The sequence below is a fragment of the Xenopus laevis genome, chromosome 1S (genome assembly GCF_017654675.1).
Source record: "Xenopus laevis strain J_2021 chromosome 1S, Xenopus_laevis_v10.1, whole genome shotgun sequence".
In the NCBI taxonomy this organism is placed as follows: domain Eukaryota; kingdom Metazoa; phylum Chordata; class Amphibia; order Anura; family Pipidae; genus Xenopus; species Xenopus laevis.
In genome coordinates this window covers 10,577,632-10,597,863 of record NC_054372.1, presented here as the reverse complement: position 1 = coordinate 10,597,863, position 20,232 = coordinate 10,577,632, and the positions used below count along the sequence as shown (strand labels likewise).

Genomic DNA, 20,232 nt, shown 5'->3' with positions numbered 1-20,232 from the left:
ATTGGGATCAACCATCAACCACCACCGGCCAGGTAGCAACCCTACCCACAAGCCAGTAAATAAAAAAATAAGCACCTGCCTTTAGGCCACAGGGAGCAACATCCAAGGGGTTGGAGAGCATCATGTTGCTCACAAGCCAATGGTTGGGGATCACTGCACTAGACAAATGTGATAACCATCCTTCTTCCATGTTGGTGGTTGAAGGCCTGCCAAGCTGTGTGATTGGTTGATCTCTTCAGAAAACTAATAAAAGATAGGAAAAGGAACAACTTCACTGGCTAAGCACTATTTCATTTGAATTCATATATAACGGAGAACTGGTCAATTTACAATGCAGAAAATAATCTAAGGATTTGAAAATTACATTTTCTTATTTCTCTGCCAGTAACGTAGGCCCTACAGTGCTACGCAATATGTTGGCGCTATATAAATACATGTTAAGAATAATAATAATAAATACATGTCAACAGCTGGCTTAAACCACCAAAATTTCTTATTGTAACCACAAAATCTGTTCTGCTTGATTGTTTTACAGGGCGGGTTGGTCAAGCGGTGGCGCTGCGAGCAAAAACCTTTGGTTTCAACGTTTTTTTCTACGACCCTTACCTCTCCGACGGCATGGAACGTGCGCTCGGCCTCCAGCGGGTCACCACCCTGCAAGACCTTCTCTTCCATAGCGACTGTGTAACCCTTCACTGCAGCTTAAATGAGCACAACCATCATCTTATCAACGACTTTACTATTAAACAGGTACCATCTTGTCATGTGCTTATTGGCCCAAGATACATTGTTCTCTCATTCAATTCAAGTCATAAAACAGAAGTTTAACTACAGAGGAAGCAGATGCCGCAGCTGCAGGAGCCCAGGGATATAGGAGGCCCCTTAAGGTCATAATTAATGAGCAATTTCAACATATTTTGGTAAGGAAAACCTCTGGATATGTTGGTGGCCCTAAAACTAACTTGCTGTAAGGCCTAGTAACATTTAGTTACACCACTGTCAACAAAGTTTGGATTTCCCCACCTATATAACTATTGCAAGTTAGAAATTGCTCTCAGTGGCCCCAGGAAAAAAATAAAAAATGTTTTTGGACTCGGGTTAGGGAGCACAGGCTGACACAGCTGCAACTGACCCCATGCCTTGATAAGGTTAGGCATAAAAAAATCATAATTAACCATGAAAAAGATAAAGTAAACATTTAAAACAAGTGAATGTAAAATTGATGAGGGGTCTATTCTAAGCACTTTTGCAATTAACAGTCATTTTTTTTGTTTTTTTTGTAAATCCAAGATATTAAGGGATACATGTGCTGTTAATAAGAATGAATTTTGTTACAACAGCGCCACCTGCTGGTCAGTTTCCCACCAGTCTGACCAGCAAGTAGTCAAGGAAGTTGTCAGGAGAAAGAAAGAGGCTGCTCTGATGTTCTTCTGCTTAGGAATAAAATTAGAAACCTTTCTCAAGGAAAGCTCATTCTTTTTCAGAGGCTTACCGAATGGATTGGGTGTTAAAGTTGACTGCTGCGTCTGAACTCTTTAACACCCAACAGAAAAGAACTGAGCCCAACTGTCGAGTTGAATTGAATGTAATGAATGGGCACACTGTTAAAATCCAGAAGGCGTTGTTCAATGTGCTCGTTCCTTAAAACAATTTCCTGACAGTTTTCCTTGTAGTCAGGAAAGTGTTAATAATTATCAGGCTTATTTCCCCCAGGGCGCGTTCTCCACCATTGTTTTTCTGGGGGCAGTGTATTGCCCAGGACTCGCAAGTCTGAGTTTGAATAAACCCTCTTTGTGTATTTTAACCCTTTCTGCGTGGGCTTTAACCGGTTTTCTGTCAACACAATAGAATTTCCGCTTCCAGCAGCAGCAGCTGGACTGTGTAATTGGAAGTCTTTGAGGGTTAAACACGTCATCCCTGTGAAAATAACTGTAGTTTTACCGGTAGGGCTTTTTAGGGCAGGTCTTGTATTGTATAAAGTTGCAGTGTATACAATGGACCGGGTGGGGCTTTGTTTAAACAAGAGATAAAAGATGGCTGAAAACAGCAGAGCTCACACGCCGCTGGTGCAATCCAGAGCTTTGCATTTTTTGCCGTTACTGGGCCTTTAATAGTTTGTGAATACTTTGCATACCAACCAAAGGGGAAACGCTGACTCCTCTTTACAAATTCTAAATATAACTTTAACTCCTCTGCAAATGCATATGGGAAATTTAAGAATTACATATATGCAAAAATATTATATAATTAGTTAGCAAAGTTGGCACTATTTAAAGCAAAATGAATAAAATAATGTGCTCTTTTGTTCCAAAATGCAATAAATTCGGCTAAAATAGAGCATTTCCCATTAATGCTGCACACCCAGAGCTGCAATGGCTATTTGGCGCCCTCTAGTGTTTCTAACATGGCCAGCACCTTTGTACAAATACCCCAAATATTCAAGATCTTCTGGGAAAGTATTTCATGAACCTCCTATGAGACAAAGTGATATTCTAGTGACAGTCTAAGACAATTTGCAATTCTATCTATTTTGTAAATCGTTGTGCTTTTTTAAATATTTTCAATATATTTTCAATATATCAATATTCATTATATTTTCAACATTTATGTTCTACAGCTGTTTACCAGTTTGAAAATTTAACTTTTGTTGACTTTGTTGCCAGGGCAGTCAATCCCCAGTAACTAGATAGCATTCAGGCTGGATAAAGGCAGAACCGAAGACAAATAATAAATGAAGACCAGCTACAAATTGTCTCTTCCTGCATCATATTTATAAATGTTAATATTGAGAATCCTTGATTTAAATTCAGCAGCATGTTTTAGTCGTCTGAAGACTGAAACACCATCCTGCCACTGTTTTTAGTTTATAGAGCAGAACATACTCCGTTACAGCCTTCATTAAAGGCCCAAGGACAGTAAATAGATATTATGCCTTAGTTTAACCATAACTGTCCTTCAAGCTAAACTTTCAGGTGTATCTAGGAGAGCAAATGACCATTGTCCCTTATTCTCAACCTAATTGTCCTTCAAGCTGAGCTTCCAGGAGTATTTAGAAGAGTAAATTGACATTATTCCTTAAGGTGCCCATATTGGAGCCGATATAAGCTGACGATAGTCTATGGGGCCCTCCAATGAGCTTCCCAGATCAATATCTGGCCAAAAATCAGTCAGATGTTGATTGGCCAGGTTTAAAAATTGGATAAAGGACTGAATCAATTAGTCGAGGTGGCCCTCAATCAACCCCGTGTATTTTAAGGGTTGTGAGGCAATCGTTGGGTCCTAGGGCCCATAATCAGATCAGCCAGATATCTCTCAACTTAAGCAGGACATATAATGGAGAAACCTGCTGTTTCTCAGGGAGAAACCTTTGGTGACCTCACCAAATGATTTGATTTCTGCATGTATGGCCACCTTAAAGTTAGGCAAAAATGTAATATATAAAGGCTGGAGTGACTGGATGTCTAACTTAATAGCTAGAACACTACTTCCTGTTTTGCAGCTCTCTTGGTTTCCACTGGTTACCAGGCAGTAACCAATCAGTGACTTGAGGGAGGGTCACATGGGACATAACTGTTGCTTTTGAATCTAAGCTGAATGCTGAGGATCAATTACAAACTCACTGAACAGTTATGTACCATGTGGCCCCCCTTCAAGTCGCTGACTAACTCAGAGTTATAGAGCTGAAAAGCAGGAAGTAGTGTTCTGGCTATTATGTTAGGCATCCAGTCACTCCAGCCTTTATACATTACATTTTTGGCTAATTAACTATATTAGAAACATTTTTTATTTTGCACATACAATCTATTTGCCCTGTTTTTACTTGTACACTGAACTGTTCCATTAAAGTCTCACCAAAACTGGCCTTCAAGCTGAGCTTTCAGGTGTATCTAGGAGAGCAAATGGCCATTGTCCCTTATTCTCACCCTAACTGTCCTTTAAGCTGAGCTTCCAGGAGTATTTAGGAGAGTAAATGGACATTATTCCTTAAGGTGGCCATACTGGAGCCGATAAAAGCTGCCAGCAGTGGATGAGGCCCTCCGATGATCTTCCCAGATCAATATCTGGCCGAAAATCAGTCAGATGTTGATCTGCCAGGTTTAAAAATCTGATCAAGGACCGAATCAATTGGAGGTGGCCCTCAATCCCCTGTATTTTAAGAGTTGTGAGCCAATCGTTGGGTCCTAGGGCCCATGATCAGATCAGCCAGACCAAATTGGCAGCTAATTGGCTAGTGTATGGGGCCCTCCAATGAGCTTCCCAGATCAATATCTGGCCGATTGGCCAGGTTTAAAGATCGGATCAAGGACCGCATCAGATTGTTGAGGTGGCCCTCGATCGACCCCCTGTATTTTCAGGGTTGTGATCCAATCAGCCAGATATCTCTCACCTTAAGGGGGGCATATCCGGGAGAAACCTGCTTATTTGACGACCACACCAAATGAGTAGATTTCTGCATGTATGGCCACCATAACTGGCCTTCAAGCTGAGCCTTCAGGTGTATCTAGGAGAGCAAATGGCCATTGTCCCTTATTCTCACCCTAACTGTCCTTCAAGCTGAGCTTCCAGGAGTATTTAGGAGAGTAAATGGACATTATTCCTTAAAGTGGCCATACTGGGGCCGATATAAGCTGCCAACAGACCAAATTGGTTAGTGCATGGGGTCCTCCAACGAGCTTCCCAGATCAATATCTGCCCGATTGGCAAGTTTTAAAAATCGGATCAAGGACCGCATCAGATTGTTGAGGTGGCCCTCGATCGACCCCCTGTATTTTCAGGGTTGTGATCCAATCAGCCAGATATCTCTCACCTTAATTCACCTTATTGGGGAGAGACCCAGTCGTTTGGTGACCTCACCAAATGGGTAGTTTTCTGCATGTATGACCAACTTAAACTCACTAAAACTGGCCTTCAAGCTGAGCTTTCAGGTGTATCTAGGAGAGCAAACGAACACTGTCCCTTATTCTCACCCTAACTGTCCTTCAAGCTGAGTTTTAAGGAGTATCTGGGAGAGTAAATGGACATCTAACAATAACTATCCTTCAATCTGTGCTTTCCTTTATTGTCCCTAATTCTTCCCCTAACTGTTCTTCAAGTGAGCTTTCAGGTGTATCTAGGAGAGCAGATTGCAATGTCCGAAATGTTAGTCTTTGCCACTGCCCCAAGCCAAGGATTTGCAACTGACAGTTAGTTGCCCTTCTCAGGCAAGATTATTCTTAAAGACACAGGAATGATTATCTTCGTTCATGTTTGGCCTCTTCATGTCATTGATTATTAAGTATTGGGCACACTTTGTAGAAAGACCACTGTGCTGTGTGTGTGTGCCACTGAAATACTAAATTGTGTTTGTACCCACAGATGAGGCAGGGCGCCTTCTTAGTGAATACAGCACGAGGGGGCTTGGTGGATGAGAAGGCGCTGGCACAAGCCTTAAAGGAGGGTAGGATACGAGGAGCGGCATTAGATGTACATGAGTCGGAACCTTTCAGGTACTGTACATTGTGTTGGCTTGATCATAGTGTGTCTGTAAGAGTGTTATATGGTTTCATAAGACTGGTCGGTCTTTTAGCTGATATTTAGGGATGGGCGAATTTGACCCGTTTCGTTTCGCCCAAAATTCGCCGCTGGCGAAATGTCGCAGACACCCATTAAAGTCTATGGGCATCAAAAAATTTTTGTCGCATGGCGACATTGTTGTTTTTTTTTTTACGCATGCCGCCATACAAGTTTATGGGCGTCATTTTTTCGGCGAAACAAGACGAAAAAATTCGCCCATCCCTACTGATATTGTCATCAAAGAAATGCCCCTTTTATAATAATAAAAAAAAAAATTAATGATATATCTTTACAATAGTGGTTCAACTTTTAAATAGTGAATAAAGTACCCCCTATAGTAAAATGTAAGGATATTACAAGTCACCGAGGAGTTTCATGAGCACAATCGAGTGTTTTTATACGGGTCATGGAACTCCGAGGTAACTCTAATATCCTCATATTTTCCAGCAAGCGGTACTTTATTATAATACACTAATTTTAGTGAGTCATGTGACAATGGCATCACTGAGCTCCGTTTATAACTGATGACATCACTGAGAGAAATTTATGAGGATATCATTTACAGGATATTTGTGGCTTTTGTGTATTATATATTTATAACTACAATCATGCTGACATCAGATAATAATCTTTGTGGCTCTTAAGACTATACCCAGAATAGCCCAGAATAAACGTCATGCTTTGTTTTCTGTGCAGCTTCACCCAGGGACCCCTGAAAGATGCCCCAAACCTCATCTGTACACCCCACGCGTCTTGGTACAGCGAGCAAGCGTCCATAGAGATGCGGGAGGAGGCAGCGAGGGAAATCCGCAGAGCAATTACTGGTGGGTGATGTTATGTGCTCATTTCTGTAGCCATTTTTGGGGTTGCAAGGTCTGAGCAGTGACCACAAGGGAGCAGTATAAAACTGCTGCAACGATAACGGAGCTGAGAAAATGGCTCTTCAGTCACATGAGCAGATTATATTTCCAAGAGCGCAAATAGTAACAGTCACTGATGGGTCCACGCCTACAAATAAGCAACTGCACATAAGATCTTCTGAATTTTTTATTTTGGAATGTCAGCAGTAATGATGAGCGAATCTGTCCTGTTTGCGCTTCGCTGAAAAATGAAAAAAGATTGTGAAACGCCAAAAATTTAGCGAAACGCATTGAAGCCAATGGGCGTTTTTACGCGCGCAACAATATTTCTTGCTCAAAAATGCATTAAAGTCAATGGCCGTTTTTTTTATGGCGACTTTTCCGCAAAGTCATGGCTGGCGAATAAATTTGCTCATCACTAGTTAGCAGATGTGCATAGAAGGAGAACTAACTAAACCTGTTCTATCATCATGCTATTTTCGTTGTCACACAGGTCGCATTCCTGACAGCCTGAAAAACTGTGTTAATAAAGATCACTTAACTGCAGCAACACATTGGGCCAGCATGGATCCTGGGGTTGTTCATCCAGAGCTCAATGGCGGTGCCTACAGGTAAACATAGCTTTTAGATGCATATAGACATTAGATTTATAAAATCGTGGGTGACTACCAAGGCAGCAGACCCCCACCAATCCCCTGTACCCCCAGCCCCATTGTGGCCGTGTGCTTCCTCAGTATATAGAGGTTAGATACTGCTCTGCTGCAGAACTCAGAGGTGATATGGGTTATGGCTGCTGAGTTTTCAAGCACTGGCAGATCCTGACTGCAGTAAATATTTGAAGCGACTGCAGATTTCATTGGGTTACATCTGTATAACTGTCACCAGGAATAAAAAAAACCTACAGTTTCCCAGCAACCCATAGGAAAGGAGCTCAACTTTAGTGACAGCCCAAGAGCTGACGCTTTCATGATTGACGCATTGCCTTTAAATCTGGTATCATGTCAGCAGGCATGTACTGAGACTGAGTGGAAACTTTGTCTGTGGTGAGGCTTTTCCCATGCTCTCACTTCAGCACAAAGTCTTTCATTATATGGACGCCTGCCATTTAATTCTGCTCCTTAAAGGAGATCGAAAAGTTAAAAGTAAGTAAGCTTTATCAGAAAGGTCTATATAAATACACCAGTAAACCCTCAAAGTAATGCTGCTCTGAGTCCTCTGTCAAAAGAAACACCACATTTCTTTCCTTCTATTGTGTACTCATGGGCTTCTGTATCAGACTTCCTGTTTTCAGCTTAAATCTCCAGGGCTAGGGCTTGAGCATGCTCAGTTTGCTCCTCTCTCCCTCTCCTCCTTGATGGAATCTGAGCCCAGAGCTATGAGTGAGCACGGATAGCCTCAGGCAGGAAGTGATGTCACAAGAAGCTAATATGGCAGCTGCTATCTTAAACAATCAGAGAGCTTCTAGAGCTGTTTACTCAGGTATGGTAAAGCATTCTGCAGAATAAATGCAGTGTTATAGCTTGAACTATTGTGTCTAATCTATTGGCAATAAAAATAATATTGGTCAAAAATAGAGAATGAGGAGAGCAGATACTGCTGTGATCAAAGTTTTAATGCCAGACGACATGATTAACACACAACACATGTCAGTCACACTTGAGAAAGGGCACGCAAGTCCCGAAACATGTTGCGTGTTAATCATGTCGTCTGGCATTGAAACTTTGATCATATCCGGTATCTGCTCTCCTGAGTGCTCTCCTCATTCTCTATTTTTGATGAATATCGATTGGGAAAGCTGTAACCCTAAGAGGATTGCTGCATTCACACAGGTGAAAGGATTAAAAGCAGAGCGTTAGAACAGTCCCCAAGATTACAAAAAATAATATTGGCTTTCCTTCTCCTTTAAAAGGCCATTCTATACAGGAAATGTTTATAGGAATGAAGACTCCAGTATCCGGCCTCTGCGTCACAGAGCGTATTCGCATTAGGTGCATCTAAACATCACTATCTGGCGTCTGCATCACTGGGCACATTTAGTTTTACACTGGAAATGGGCACAGCATCCAGGAGACTTACCATTTTTATGACTAGAGGGAATTATATATATATATACACAATGCGGCTGGGCGGCATGCCGCCCCTATTTTTTGCCGCCCTAGGCCCGAGCCAATGTGGCCTCGCCACAAATCCGGGCATATATATATATATATATAGTGACATGCCACTGGCCTGCACATGCACTTTTATGGGGGAATTAGCGTTTGGTAGGCAGGTAAGCGTAGGATTTTTGAGCTTAGAGACAGGGACACCAAGGCTTCAGACAAAAACACAGGTTTATTATTATGCACTGGGCATTCCCAACTAAAAGGCAACAGAAAAAATGTTCAGGTTACAGTTCAACAACTTCACTGTAGAACATGCAGGGTACAGTTCAGCAAATACATTCCAGGGTTTTCCCCCCTCTGGTCGCTCACCATCAAGGGAAACTCTCACCCTCTTGCACTTTGAAGTATTTGGGCTTCACACTCAGCCCTGCTGGCTTCCCCTCCTGGAACTCAGACTCACCAGCCTCTGCCAGCCCTTTTCTCTTTCTTTCCCCACAAGGGATTTAGGCTCCAAGCTCTGGAACTCTCTTGCTGGCAGAAAAGCTCCTTCTGCCCAGCTCTGTCTCTCAAAGCCCCTCACTTCCCTCCACTCTAGGAGGTGTTTGGAGAGACCTGAACTGTACTCACACAGCCCTTTTACATGGTCAGGTAGATCCTCTCTCAGCTGCCACTTAATTACCTGGCTGAGAGGGAATATTAACCCTACCTGAGCCAAATATTCCTTTGCAGCACATACAATGCAGTTTAAATGCACTCTTTTATGTGTCTTTTGCTCTAAGACAGTGGTGTTTCCCAAACACCCTGTCACAATATATATATATATATATATATATATATATATATATATATATATATATATATATATATATATATATATATATATATATATATATATATATATATATATATATATATATATATATATATATATATATATATATATATATATATATATATATATACACACACACATGAATACTCCTTGTATGCAGTAGAGCAGGAGTCCCCAAACTCTGTGAACTAGCAGCCTACAGGGGTCGGCAGTACAACTGTTTTATTGGAACAAAAACTTGCTTCCAAGCCTGGAATTGAAAAATAATCACCTGCTTTGAGGCCACTGGGAGCAACATCCATGGGGTTGGAGAGCAACATGTTATTTATGAGCCACTGGTTGGGAATCACTGCAGTAGGGATTGGTACCACTATAATTTCTGACACCTAGATGGGTATATATCTGGGTGTAAATGGGCAGAGATCCCTATTTATTGTCCAACATCAGTTCTGGGCTTCCCTTAGCTCATTGAAAAGTTACAGATATAAAAAAATAAAATCCAGGACCCTGCTATAGTCTCCGGGTTACCCATGACAGCCAATAAGTGTTTGCACCAATGTCACGATCATTGTTCTTCTAGAATAGCAGATGTGAACCTCAAATACTACCCGAATGTGCCTTAGGTGCCCCCGCTCATAACACTGTGCCTGCTAGGGGGAGGGGCATCCCCATAGTTTGGACATCTGTGGCTTAGAGGAGTTTCTATAAAACAGAAATGTTAGTTTCGAATGACCAACTCTGATTGGACCGATTGCTGGGGCCCCATAAATAGAACAAAGAGGAGCCTGTATGACTGGAGGGCACTGCTATTGCACCCTTGTTTGCTGAATTATTAAAAGACATCGTAATGCCTACACTAAACTCACAGCCGTCTTTGGAACACAAAATTATTCCTCTGACATTGAGCCATGTCCATAAAACCAATTCCTAATGGTTAGGGATACACCGAATCCAGGATTCGGCCCTTTTCAGCAGGATTCAGGTTTCCCACACCTGATGGAAGGGGGTGATAGACGTCCCTCATATCCATGCTATATTATTTGTGCACACCAGCGCTCAAGATTAGAAGAACCATTTGATGCCCTTATCTTCTCTCCTCAGTTATGACTTATCCCTGCCGTTATCCTGGGCCTTAAATGGGATTTAGTGCGTCACGTGGGATAATGCTGCCCCCTCCCCATGTAGCTGCACCGAGAGATAAGAGCGGATTGATCACTTTCATGTTTAATATGCTAATAGACTTTCTGCAACATGAAACCATTGTGCTTCCCTCACCCACTCGCATATTCACTCTCGTTTCCCATCAAAATGTCACTCTGGTGATACAGGTCCCCCACTATCTGCCGCCCATCTGGCTCCTCAGGCTTTTTGTTTCTGCAAAGTGACCTTTATTGCAAGATGAACAGGTAGATCTTTCCTTCTGTCCCAAATCTGCTCATTTGTTATGGCAACGTCCCCATTCAGTAAAGAGAAATGATTGTCATTGTATCATGTCCCATAATATTAACATAGTAAGTAAGGTTGAAAAAAGACACGCATCCATCAAGTTCAACCTTTTAGTTTTTTTTTTTTAATCTGCCTAACTGCCAGTTGATCCAGAGGAAGGCAAAAAAAACCCCATCTGAAGCCTCTCCAATTTGCCTCAGAGGGGGAAAAAATTCCTTTCTGACTCCAAAATGGCAATGGGACCAGTCCCTGGATCAACTTGTACTATGAGCTCTCTCCCATATCCCTATATTCCCTCACTTGCTAAACACCATCCAACCCCTTCTTATACCTATCTAATGTATCAGCCTTTACCACTGATGTAAAAAGAATTGGGGAGCAACACAAGCATGAATAATGTTCCTGGAGGCGCCAAATACGTGCTGTGATTGGCTATTGGTAGCCCTTATACGGACTGGCCGCCTACAGGAGTTTCTGTTTGCCCATAAATGTAATCAAAACTTGCCTCAAAAATAAACACCTGCTTTGAGGCTACTGGGAACAACATCCAAGGGGTTGGAGAGCAACATGTTACTCACCAGCCACTGGTTGGAGATCACTGCTTAGACCAGGGGTCCCCAACCTTTTTTTACCCGTGAGCCACATTCAAATGTAAAAAGAGTTGGAGAGCAACACAAGCATAAAATAGTCCCCTGGGGTGCCAAATAAGGGCTGTGATTGGCCATTTGGTTGCCCCTATGTGGACTGGCAACCTACAAGAGGCTCTACTTGGTACTATACTTAGTTTTTATGCAATTAAAACTTGCTTCCAAGCCTGGAATTCAAAAATAAGCATCTGCTCTGAGGACACAGAGAGCAACATCCAAGGGGTTGGAGAGCAACATGTTGCTCGCGAGCTACTGGTTGGGGATCACTGGCTTAGACCATAGATCACCCTCTCCGCATATTTTTCCTCCTCTCCTCACTCAACCTCTTAACCCTTTAAGTGCCAAGAACGTAGCTCCTACGTTCTTTTAAAAAAGGCTTTAAGTGCCAAGAACGTAGGAGCTACGTTCTTTACTAAGTCAGCGCTCCCTCTGCACGCGCAGCAAAAACAGCGTGCAAAGAGGAGCGATCAGCGCCACAACCCCCTGGGCAACGAGCTTACCTGCAGCAGATCGCCGATCCTCGCCGACACCCTTCTCCAGGAGCGACACAGACGCAGCAACAGCTTCCTTGTCGCAGGACCCGGACCTCACGTGTTCCAGCGCCGCCCACGCACTTCCTGCTGCTCTGACTCATCGATCCTGGACCCTACAGCTCTGAAAAGGACCCCCTTCATCTAGATTCGGTAAGTGCCCCTTTTTTTTTACTTATTTAGTACATTTACAAGCATTTACATGTACACAATGCACATATTAGTAAAAGTAGTTTTTTTTTTTTTTTTTTTTGCTTTTCTGAGTTTTCTGATTTTTCACACTTTGGCACTTATTTACACACTCACATACACATATGCACAAATGTATACACTTTTTAGAGCTGTACATCCATGCATACACAAACACACACTTATAGGGGTTTTTTGTACTTTTTTTATTTTTTTAGCTCTTCATTTTCAAGTTTCCCTCTTGTTATTTCCCCAAAAAACGTTAGATTTCATAGCGTGACTACTGGATCAAGCATTCTGACCACTAACCACGCTGTCAGAAAAGTTATTTTGTTATTTTGTTGATTTTCCTAATTGTATTTGATTTTTTGTGATTTTTATTGCAGTTTTATGCTTGCATTGTTTTTCCTTGTGTCATTTTTTAGCATCGTTTACACTTTGATCATTTGGGGTAGAAACACATTTTTAGCAATTCTGTGTTCGTCAGAATGTGTACTTTCCAAAAATATATGGTTTTGGGGGGTCTTTGTACTGTTAGGGGGTCTTACGGCACATTATATGCAGTCAGTGTGCTATGTTCACAGAAGGCGAATTGACAGGCGAGAAAATTCTTATGCACTATTTTCATTTGGGGTCCGCACGTGCCCACCTGCTTTGGTATATCTATGCATAATGGGCATCAAACTGTTCAGTAGACCCTTGGCGTCAATATTTATGGTGTTTTCTAATTGTATGTAAGAAATTGGGTGAGATAAATGCGACCAACTGCAATATTTTTAGGCGATTTTCAGAAATATCATAAAAACTGCTGCCTTTAGCGTTGCTTTGCAGTATGTACGTTTGGAGTAGAAAGACAGTTTTAGCAAATTTTTATTCGGCAGAATGTGTACTTTCCAAAAATATATGGTTTTGGGGGGTCTTTGTACTGTTAGGGGGTCTTACGGCACATTATATGCAGTCAGTGTGCTATGTTCACAGAAGGCGAATTGACAGCAGAGAAAATTCTTATGCACTGTTTTCATTTGGGGTCCGCACGTGCCCCTCTGCTTTGGTATATCTATGCATATTGGGCATCATACTGTTCAGTAGACCCTTGGCGTCAATATTTATGGTGTTTTCTAATTGTATGTAAGAAATTGGGTGAGATAAATGCAACCAACTGCAATATATTTAGGCAATTTTCAGAAATATCATAAAAACAGCTGCCTTTAGCGTTGCTTTGCAGTATGTACGTTTGGAGTAGAAAGACAGTTTTAGCAAATTTTTATTCGGCAGAATGTGTACTTTCCAAAAATATATGGTTTTGGGGGGTCTTTGTACTGTTAGGGGGTCTTACGGCACATTATATGCAGTCAGTGTGCTATGTTCACAGAAGGCGAATTGACAGCCGAGAAAATTCTTATGCACTGTTTTCATTTGGGGTCCGCACGTGCCCCTCTGCTTTGGTGTATCTATGCATATTGGGCATCATACTGTTCAGTAGACTCTTGAAGTCAATATTTAGGGTGTTTTCCATTTGTATGTAAGAAATTGGGTTGGATAAGTGCGACCAACTGCAATATTTTTAGGCGATTTTCAGAAATATCATAAAAACCACTGCATTTAGCATTGCTTTGCAGTATGTACGTTTGGAGTAGAAAGACAGTTTTAGCAAATTTTTATTCGGTAGAATGTGTACTTTCCAAAAATATATGGTTTTCTGGGGTGAACGTAATTTTTTGTACCTTTGCCTGTCACAAAATCCTTTATATGTGCTGATTTTGCAGTATCTGGAATTACAGAACTCGTATGGGGTGTCTTCTTTCTGGGGCCCCTATATGCCACATACTTAGGGGTACCTATGCATATTGGGTATCATACTGTTCAGCGGACCCAGACTTTCAAGTTTAGGGAGTTTTATCTTGGTATATAATGATATGTAGGAGATACAATGCTTTAGAGTTGGAGTATTGAGGAGATTTTTGTATATGTCATAAAAACTGCGAAATGTAGGAAAGCTTTGCTGCTTGGTAATTTGGAGTAGAAAGACATGCATACCCATATTAGATTCGTCAGAATGTGTACTTTCCAAAAATATATGGTTTTCTGGGGTGAACATGCATTTTTGTACTTTTTCCCCTCATAAAATGCTGTAAATGTGCTGATTTTGCAGTATTTGGAATTACAGAACTGTCTTCGTTCTGGGACCCCTATACACTACATACTTAGGTGTACTTATGCATATTGGGCACCAAACTGTTCAGCGGACCCTGGGCTTTCATATTTAGTGTGTTTTATCTTGGCATATAATGATATGTGGGAGATACGATGCTTCAGAGTTGCAATATTGAGATGATTTTCGGTAATGTCATAAAAATTGGCAAATGTAGGAACGCTTTACGGCTTGGTACTTTGGAGTAGAAAGACATGCATACCCATATTAGATTCGTCAGAATGTGTACTTTCCAAAAATATATGGTTTTCTGGGGTGAACATGCATTTTTGTACTTTTGCCCCTTGAGAAATGCTGTAAATGTGCTGATTTTGCAGTATTTGGAATTCCAGAACTGATAACTCATATGGGGTGTCTTCGTTTTGGGGCCCCTATGTGCCACATACTTAGGTGCACCTATGCATATTGAGCATCAAACTGTTCAGCAGACCCTGGGCTTTCATATTTAGGGTGTTGTATCTTGGTATATAATGATATGTGGGAGATACGATGCTGTAGACTGGACACTTTGAGGTAATTTTTCAAAAATGTAACACATTTTTATAAAAACTGCTAAATTTAGGAAAGAATTGCAACTTGGTAGTTTGGAGTACAAATATATATTTACCCATTTTGAATTCGTTAGAATCTGTTCTTTCCAATAAGGTGTAGTTTTTTTAGGGTAAACCTACTGTTAGTGGAATGTTTGGTCTTGAAATCAGATGTATGCAGTTTTGTAGAGCAGTGCTTTGGAAATTTGGTAGTTTACTGCTTCGAAGTTTTTGATCTATAGAAGTAAGAAATCTCCATAAAACTATATATATTTGGTATTGGCGCGTTCAAGAGACACAGAACTTTCCAAATCTGCCATGCTCTCATGCATAAAATAAATTATGCTTCTGATATATGTGTTTTTATCATGTGAAACTGTTTTTTTTTTTTTTTTATACATTTAGAAGCCCATATCTTTTTACTGGAGTGGAATGACAACAAAATACTAGCATATTTTGAAAGCTTAGGTTGTCCTGAGAAAAACTATACCTTGTTTTCGTGGGTAAACTAAAAGACCCCCCCAGGCAAGTCCCCTAAAGTGAAAGAGCAAAAAATGTTCAAAAACGGTCTGGCAATAGAAGTTTCAACTTGGCCAAATTGGCTGGCAGCGAAAGGGTTAATACTCGGGGCTCATTTATAAACACTGAGCAAATTTGCATCTGGGCAGTAGCCCATGGCAACCAATCAAATGTTTGCTTTCATTGTTCAACCTGCAGCTGGTGAGAAAAGCCACTCACTGATTGGTTGCTATGGGTTACTGCCCAGATGCAAATTTGCCCACTGTTTATAAATGAGCCCTCTTCTCTTTACATACTATCGTCTATTCTTATTTATTCCCATACAGAAATAGCAACTGACCATGAAATAGGCCAAATGGGTAAGAGAAGGAATTCCCACTGACACGGGGAATCATTTAAGCTGAAGCAAATATGTAGTTAACAAGGTAGATCATTGGTGGTGTCAAACTGCACCATAGACAGGCGATAATGAAGATTTACTGAGGCTTAACCTCCATAATATGGCCAGTTTCTATATATTCATAAATAATGGAAACACTGCTATTATTAACTTCCCCAAACAAAAAATGCCCCCTTTCAACCCCTAAACTGGGCCTTTCCCTTAAAGGAGAAGTAAAGCCTAACTAAAGAAGTAGCTATAAATGTTATACATTTTGTTTTGTGCTTCTGTACCAGCCCAAGGCAACCACAGCCCTTTAGCAGTAAAGATCTGTGTCTCCAAAGATGCCCCAGTAGCTCCCCATCTTCTTTTCTGCTGATTCACTGCACATGCTCTGTGCTGCTGTCACTTACTGAGCTTAGGGACCCACTCACAATATACAGTACACATAGAATAGAAATGTCACAATATAAGGCTGATTAGTAATTAATACAGATAATTACTACATGGCAGCACAGAAACCAGTGCAATTAGCATCAGAATTTAATAATCAGCAAACCTGTAGCATCAGCTTATATTACAGCCAGGGAAGCTCATTTTCTGCTGGATAATTAGTGACGAGCCCTAAGCTTAGCTTCTCAACAGCCAATCAGAGCCCACTGAGCATGTGAGTGTCACAGACACTTTCCAAGATGGTGACCCCCTGTGACAAGTTTGAAGTCCTGGATCATTGCTGCTATTGACAAGCTGAAACTTTAGCCTTGTGCAATAAGTTCAGTATGTAAAATATGACATTTTAAACCATATTCATTTGTAAGGTTTATTTCTCCTTTAAGAAAAATCCATCATAGCACTGGAACATAGCATTACAGTGCTGGGGGTGCTGGCCTGGAGCAGTGGCAGGGGGCCAAGCAGAAAAGCCGGTTTAGATAAATTTGGGGATAAATGCCTCTTTGCTCTCATGAAAGCTCAATTTCAGCATCATTATGGTGATATTTAAGGTGGGGGATTGAAACATTTGCTGCCCTAGATCTTTTTAGAACTATGGCTGAATGACTGATACACCAATGGTTCCCCATGTCTGTAACCTTGTTATGAATTAAAGGAGAAAGAAAGGCTTGGTACTAACATTTGGCACCCCAAGTGATTATATTGACTTACCTGAAACCCCGGCAGAAAACTGCAGCGGCCCGGGGTTATACCAGTGAGCACCACGGAGTGATCCTCTTTTAAAGGAAAACTATACCCCCAAAATGAACACTTAAGCAACAGTTCATATCATATTAATTGGCATATTAAAGAATCTTACCAAACTGGAATATATATTTAAGTAAATCATGCCCTTTTACATCTCTTGCCTTGAGCCACCATTTCGTGATGGTCTGTGTGCTGCCTCAGAGATCACCTGACCAGAAATACTGCAGCTCTAACTGTAACAGGAAGAAGTGAGGAAGCAAAAGACAAAACTCTGTCTGTTCATTGGCTCATGTGACCTTGCATGTATGGTTTGTTGGTATGTTTGTGAGTACAGTGAATCCTACGATCCCAGGGGGCTGCCCTTATTTTTTAAAATGGCAATCTTCTATTTATGATTACCCAATGGCACATTCTACTAGAAAAGTATATTATTATGAAAATGGTTTATTTACATGAAGCAGGATTTTACATATGAGCTGTTTTATGCAATATCTTTTTATAGAGACCTACATTCTTTGGGGTGTATAGTTTTCCTTTAAGTAAAAGGTTGACTATTTTGTTCAACTGCGCATGCGTCTTCCCCAAGAAATTTGAAGAAAGAAGAAGACGGAAGAGGATCGCTCCATGGTGCTCACTGGTATAACCCCGGGCCCGTGCAGTTTTCTGCCGGGGTTTCCTTATGTACTCGAGTATAAGCCGAGTTTTTCAGCATCCAAAATGTGCTGAAAAAGTCTACCTCGGCTTATACTCGAGTCAGTGGGCAGTAGCTGAGATTGCAGTCACTTTTAATCATTCCTATACCAACAGTTCGCATGGGGAGAGACTGCAGTATCACACAGCGCCCTCTGTTGGTTATATGAAAGAATAACAGTGACTGCAATATCACACAGCGCCCTCTGTTGGTTATATGAAAGAATAACAGTGACTGCAATATCACACAGCGCCATCTGTTGGTTATATGAAAGAATAACAGTGACTGCAATATCACACAGCGCCCTCTGTTGGTTATATGAAGGATTAACTGTGATGGCAATATCACACAGCACCCTCTGCACATGGTAGTGGGACAGTGGGACAATGCACACAGTAATCCGTTTGGCAATTCTTTGTCACCATCAACTTTGCAAAGAAGTCCGGTTGATCGCTGGGAGATCACTTTGGCGGAATGTGCGCTGCTGGGAGACAGGGCTGTAGTTGTGTCTAGGCTTATACTCGAGTCAATATGTTTTCCCAGTTTTTATAGGTAAAATTATGTACCTCGGCTTATACTTGGGTCGGCTTATACTCGAGTATATACGGTAAGTCAATATAATCACTTGGTGCCTATCATTTGGCATACCCAAGTGTACAAAGCCTTTCCTTCTCCTTTAAGGGCACCCTGATCTGAAGGGGGGCTTCAACTGAAAAGGTCTCACAGCCACTACCATAGAGTATCTCCTCCAGAGCAGAACCAGCAGTGCAATACTTAGTCAGAGAATGTTGCTGTATTTATGCATTATCTGCAGTCATTTCACATTAAATCTATTTAGTAGCGTTGCACGTACCCCGCGCTGGATCCAAGTTACTTCCATGCTCAGTTAATGAATGTACCTGTTTGTTCTCCTTGCAGATACCCCCAGGGGGTAGTAAGTGTGGCTCCAGCTGGCATCCCAGCAGCAGCAGTAGAAGGAATAGTACCAACTGCTATGCCTTTATCACATGGGCACCCAGCTGTTGTGCATCCACCTCATGCTCCTTCTCCCGGCCAAACCGTCAAACCAGAGGCTGACAGAGACCACCCAAGCGACCAGTTGTAGCCCTCAGGAAAGCCACGAGCATTCCACCGGCATCTAAGCATTCAACCTCACAGAAGACGGGAAGAAGAATCTGAGAGGAAAAAAATCTGGATTTTGGTTAACGAAGCAAACCTTCTGAACTTACAAGTTGACCTTTTATTGTTTTTAGGGACTGGTCCAAATATACAACATACAACGGGGGAGACAAAAAAGAGAATTTGGGACCTTTCCCCCCCCACCCCTCCATTTAAAATTGTAGTTCCTGTCCAGTGGAATAACTTCACTGTTCTGTGTCCAATGGGTCCTTCGTTGCTCAAGAAAAGTCAGTAGTTAATTATATCATGAATGTACTTGTTTGTGTACAGTTCTTGCAACAAAAAAGGGGTTTGTTCACTTGGCCATCAACTGGGAGGAACACGAGAGAGAGAGAGAGGCATTCGGCAAACCACTTTGATGGTTTAAAAAAAGTTTTAAAAAATATATTATTTTCTTTTATATGTATGCCCAATAAAGCAGTCAGTTGGCAGACTTCTCAGGACAATATGTGATCCCACTTTTTCTTTGGAAGCCACACAGTGCATTGTTTTTCTACCTGCTTGTCTTGTACATTTCTTTTTTTTTTTTTTTTCAATGATTTAGTAAAAACCGGAAAATATTTTTTTGGGAGGGGGAGTTTATTTCCCTTATTATTTTAGCATGGATACCCCTCTTATCAGATAACTGTGGCAAGAACAATATTAAGGAAAAACAGGAATTTCGTAAGGAAAAAAATAAATAAAGCGCCAGTGTTTCTGGTTGCAAAAAGTATATATTGATGGTGGTATGTGGGAAATTCCGACTACTGAAAGTAGTTCCGTTTCATTGCCTACATGAATTCCTTCCCGGTAATGTGGTAGGCTAGCAATATTTTTATTTCCTTTTTTTTTTTTTTTTGTCCGTTTGTTTTTTGGGTTAAGATCATGTTTGTGAGTTGTAACCATTTGTATGACTTATTATTTTAAGAAATAAAATCCCAGAAAAATACACATTGCTCTTAGTCATTTGTGTGTCTGCATTTGAAGTGCAATTTATAGCGCGGATCACTATAACTACAAGGAACACCAGCCAGCTTGAGACAATGGAAATGACCATAAATGGCCAAATTTGGTCATGCAGTTGGTCTGATTTCAACCAAACTGCCCTTCATCCAGGTGTAATTGGAGGTTGGTTTTGATCAGTCATCGTTTGTACAAGATAGTAGGATATATATATATATATATATATATATATATATATACAGTATCAATTTTATGATCATAACTTTGTAACAAAATAACCCCTATTTGGGTACATATGCAATAGCATTTATTATACTTATATATATATATATATACTTTAAAGCCTTTAGAGTGCTCCCACAACCCCCCTGTTTTGATATTATATATATATATATATATATATATATATATATATATCCCA

The 20,232-nt window shown here is 41.0% G+C and overlaps 1 protein-coding gene across 1 annotated transcript in view; it reads left to right on the top strand.

The window, feature by feature from the left end:
- Nucleotides 1-19,797, top strand: part of ctbp1.S (C-terminal binding protein 1 S homeolog) — a gene marked incomplete at its 5' end in the record, with an annotated part of 36,019 nt that extends 16,222 nt beyond the window's left edge. Inside the window, 5 exon segments of the mRNA NM_001094704.1 lie at nucleotides 536-750; nucleotides 5,356-5,486; nucleotides 6,250-6,377; nucleotides 6,907-7,024; nucleotides 18,609-19,797. Coding sequence (NP_001088173.1) covers nucleotides 536-750; nucleotides 5,356-5,486; nucleotides 6,250-6,377; nucleotides 6,907-7,024; nucleotides 18,609-18,795 — 779 coding nt within the window.
- Nucleotides 19,798-20,232: the final 435 nt, after the last annotated feature.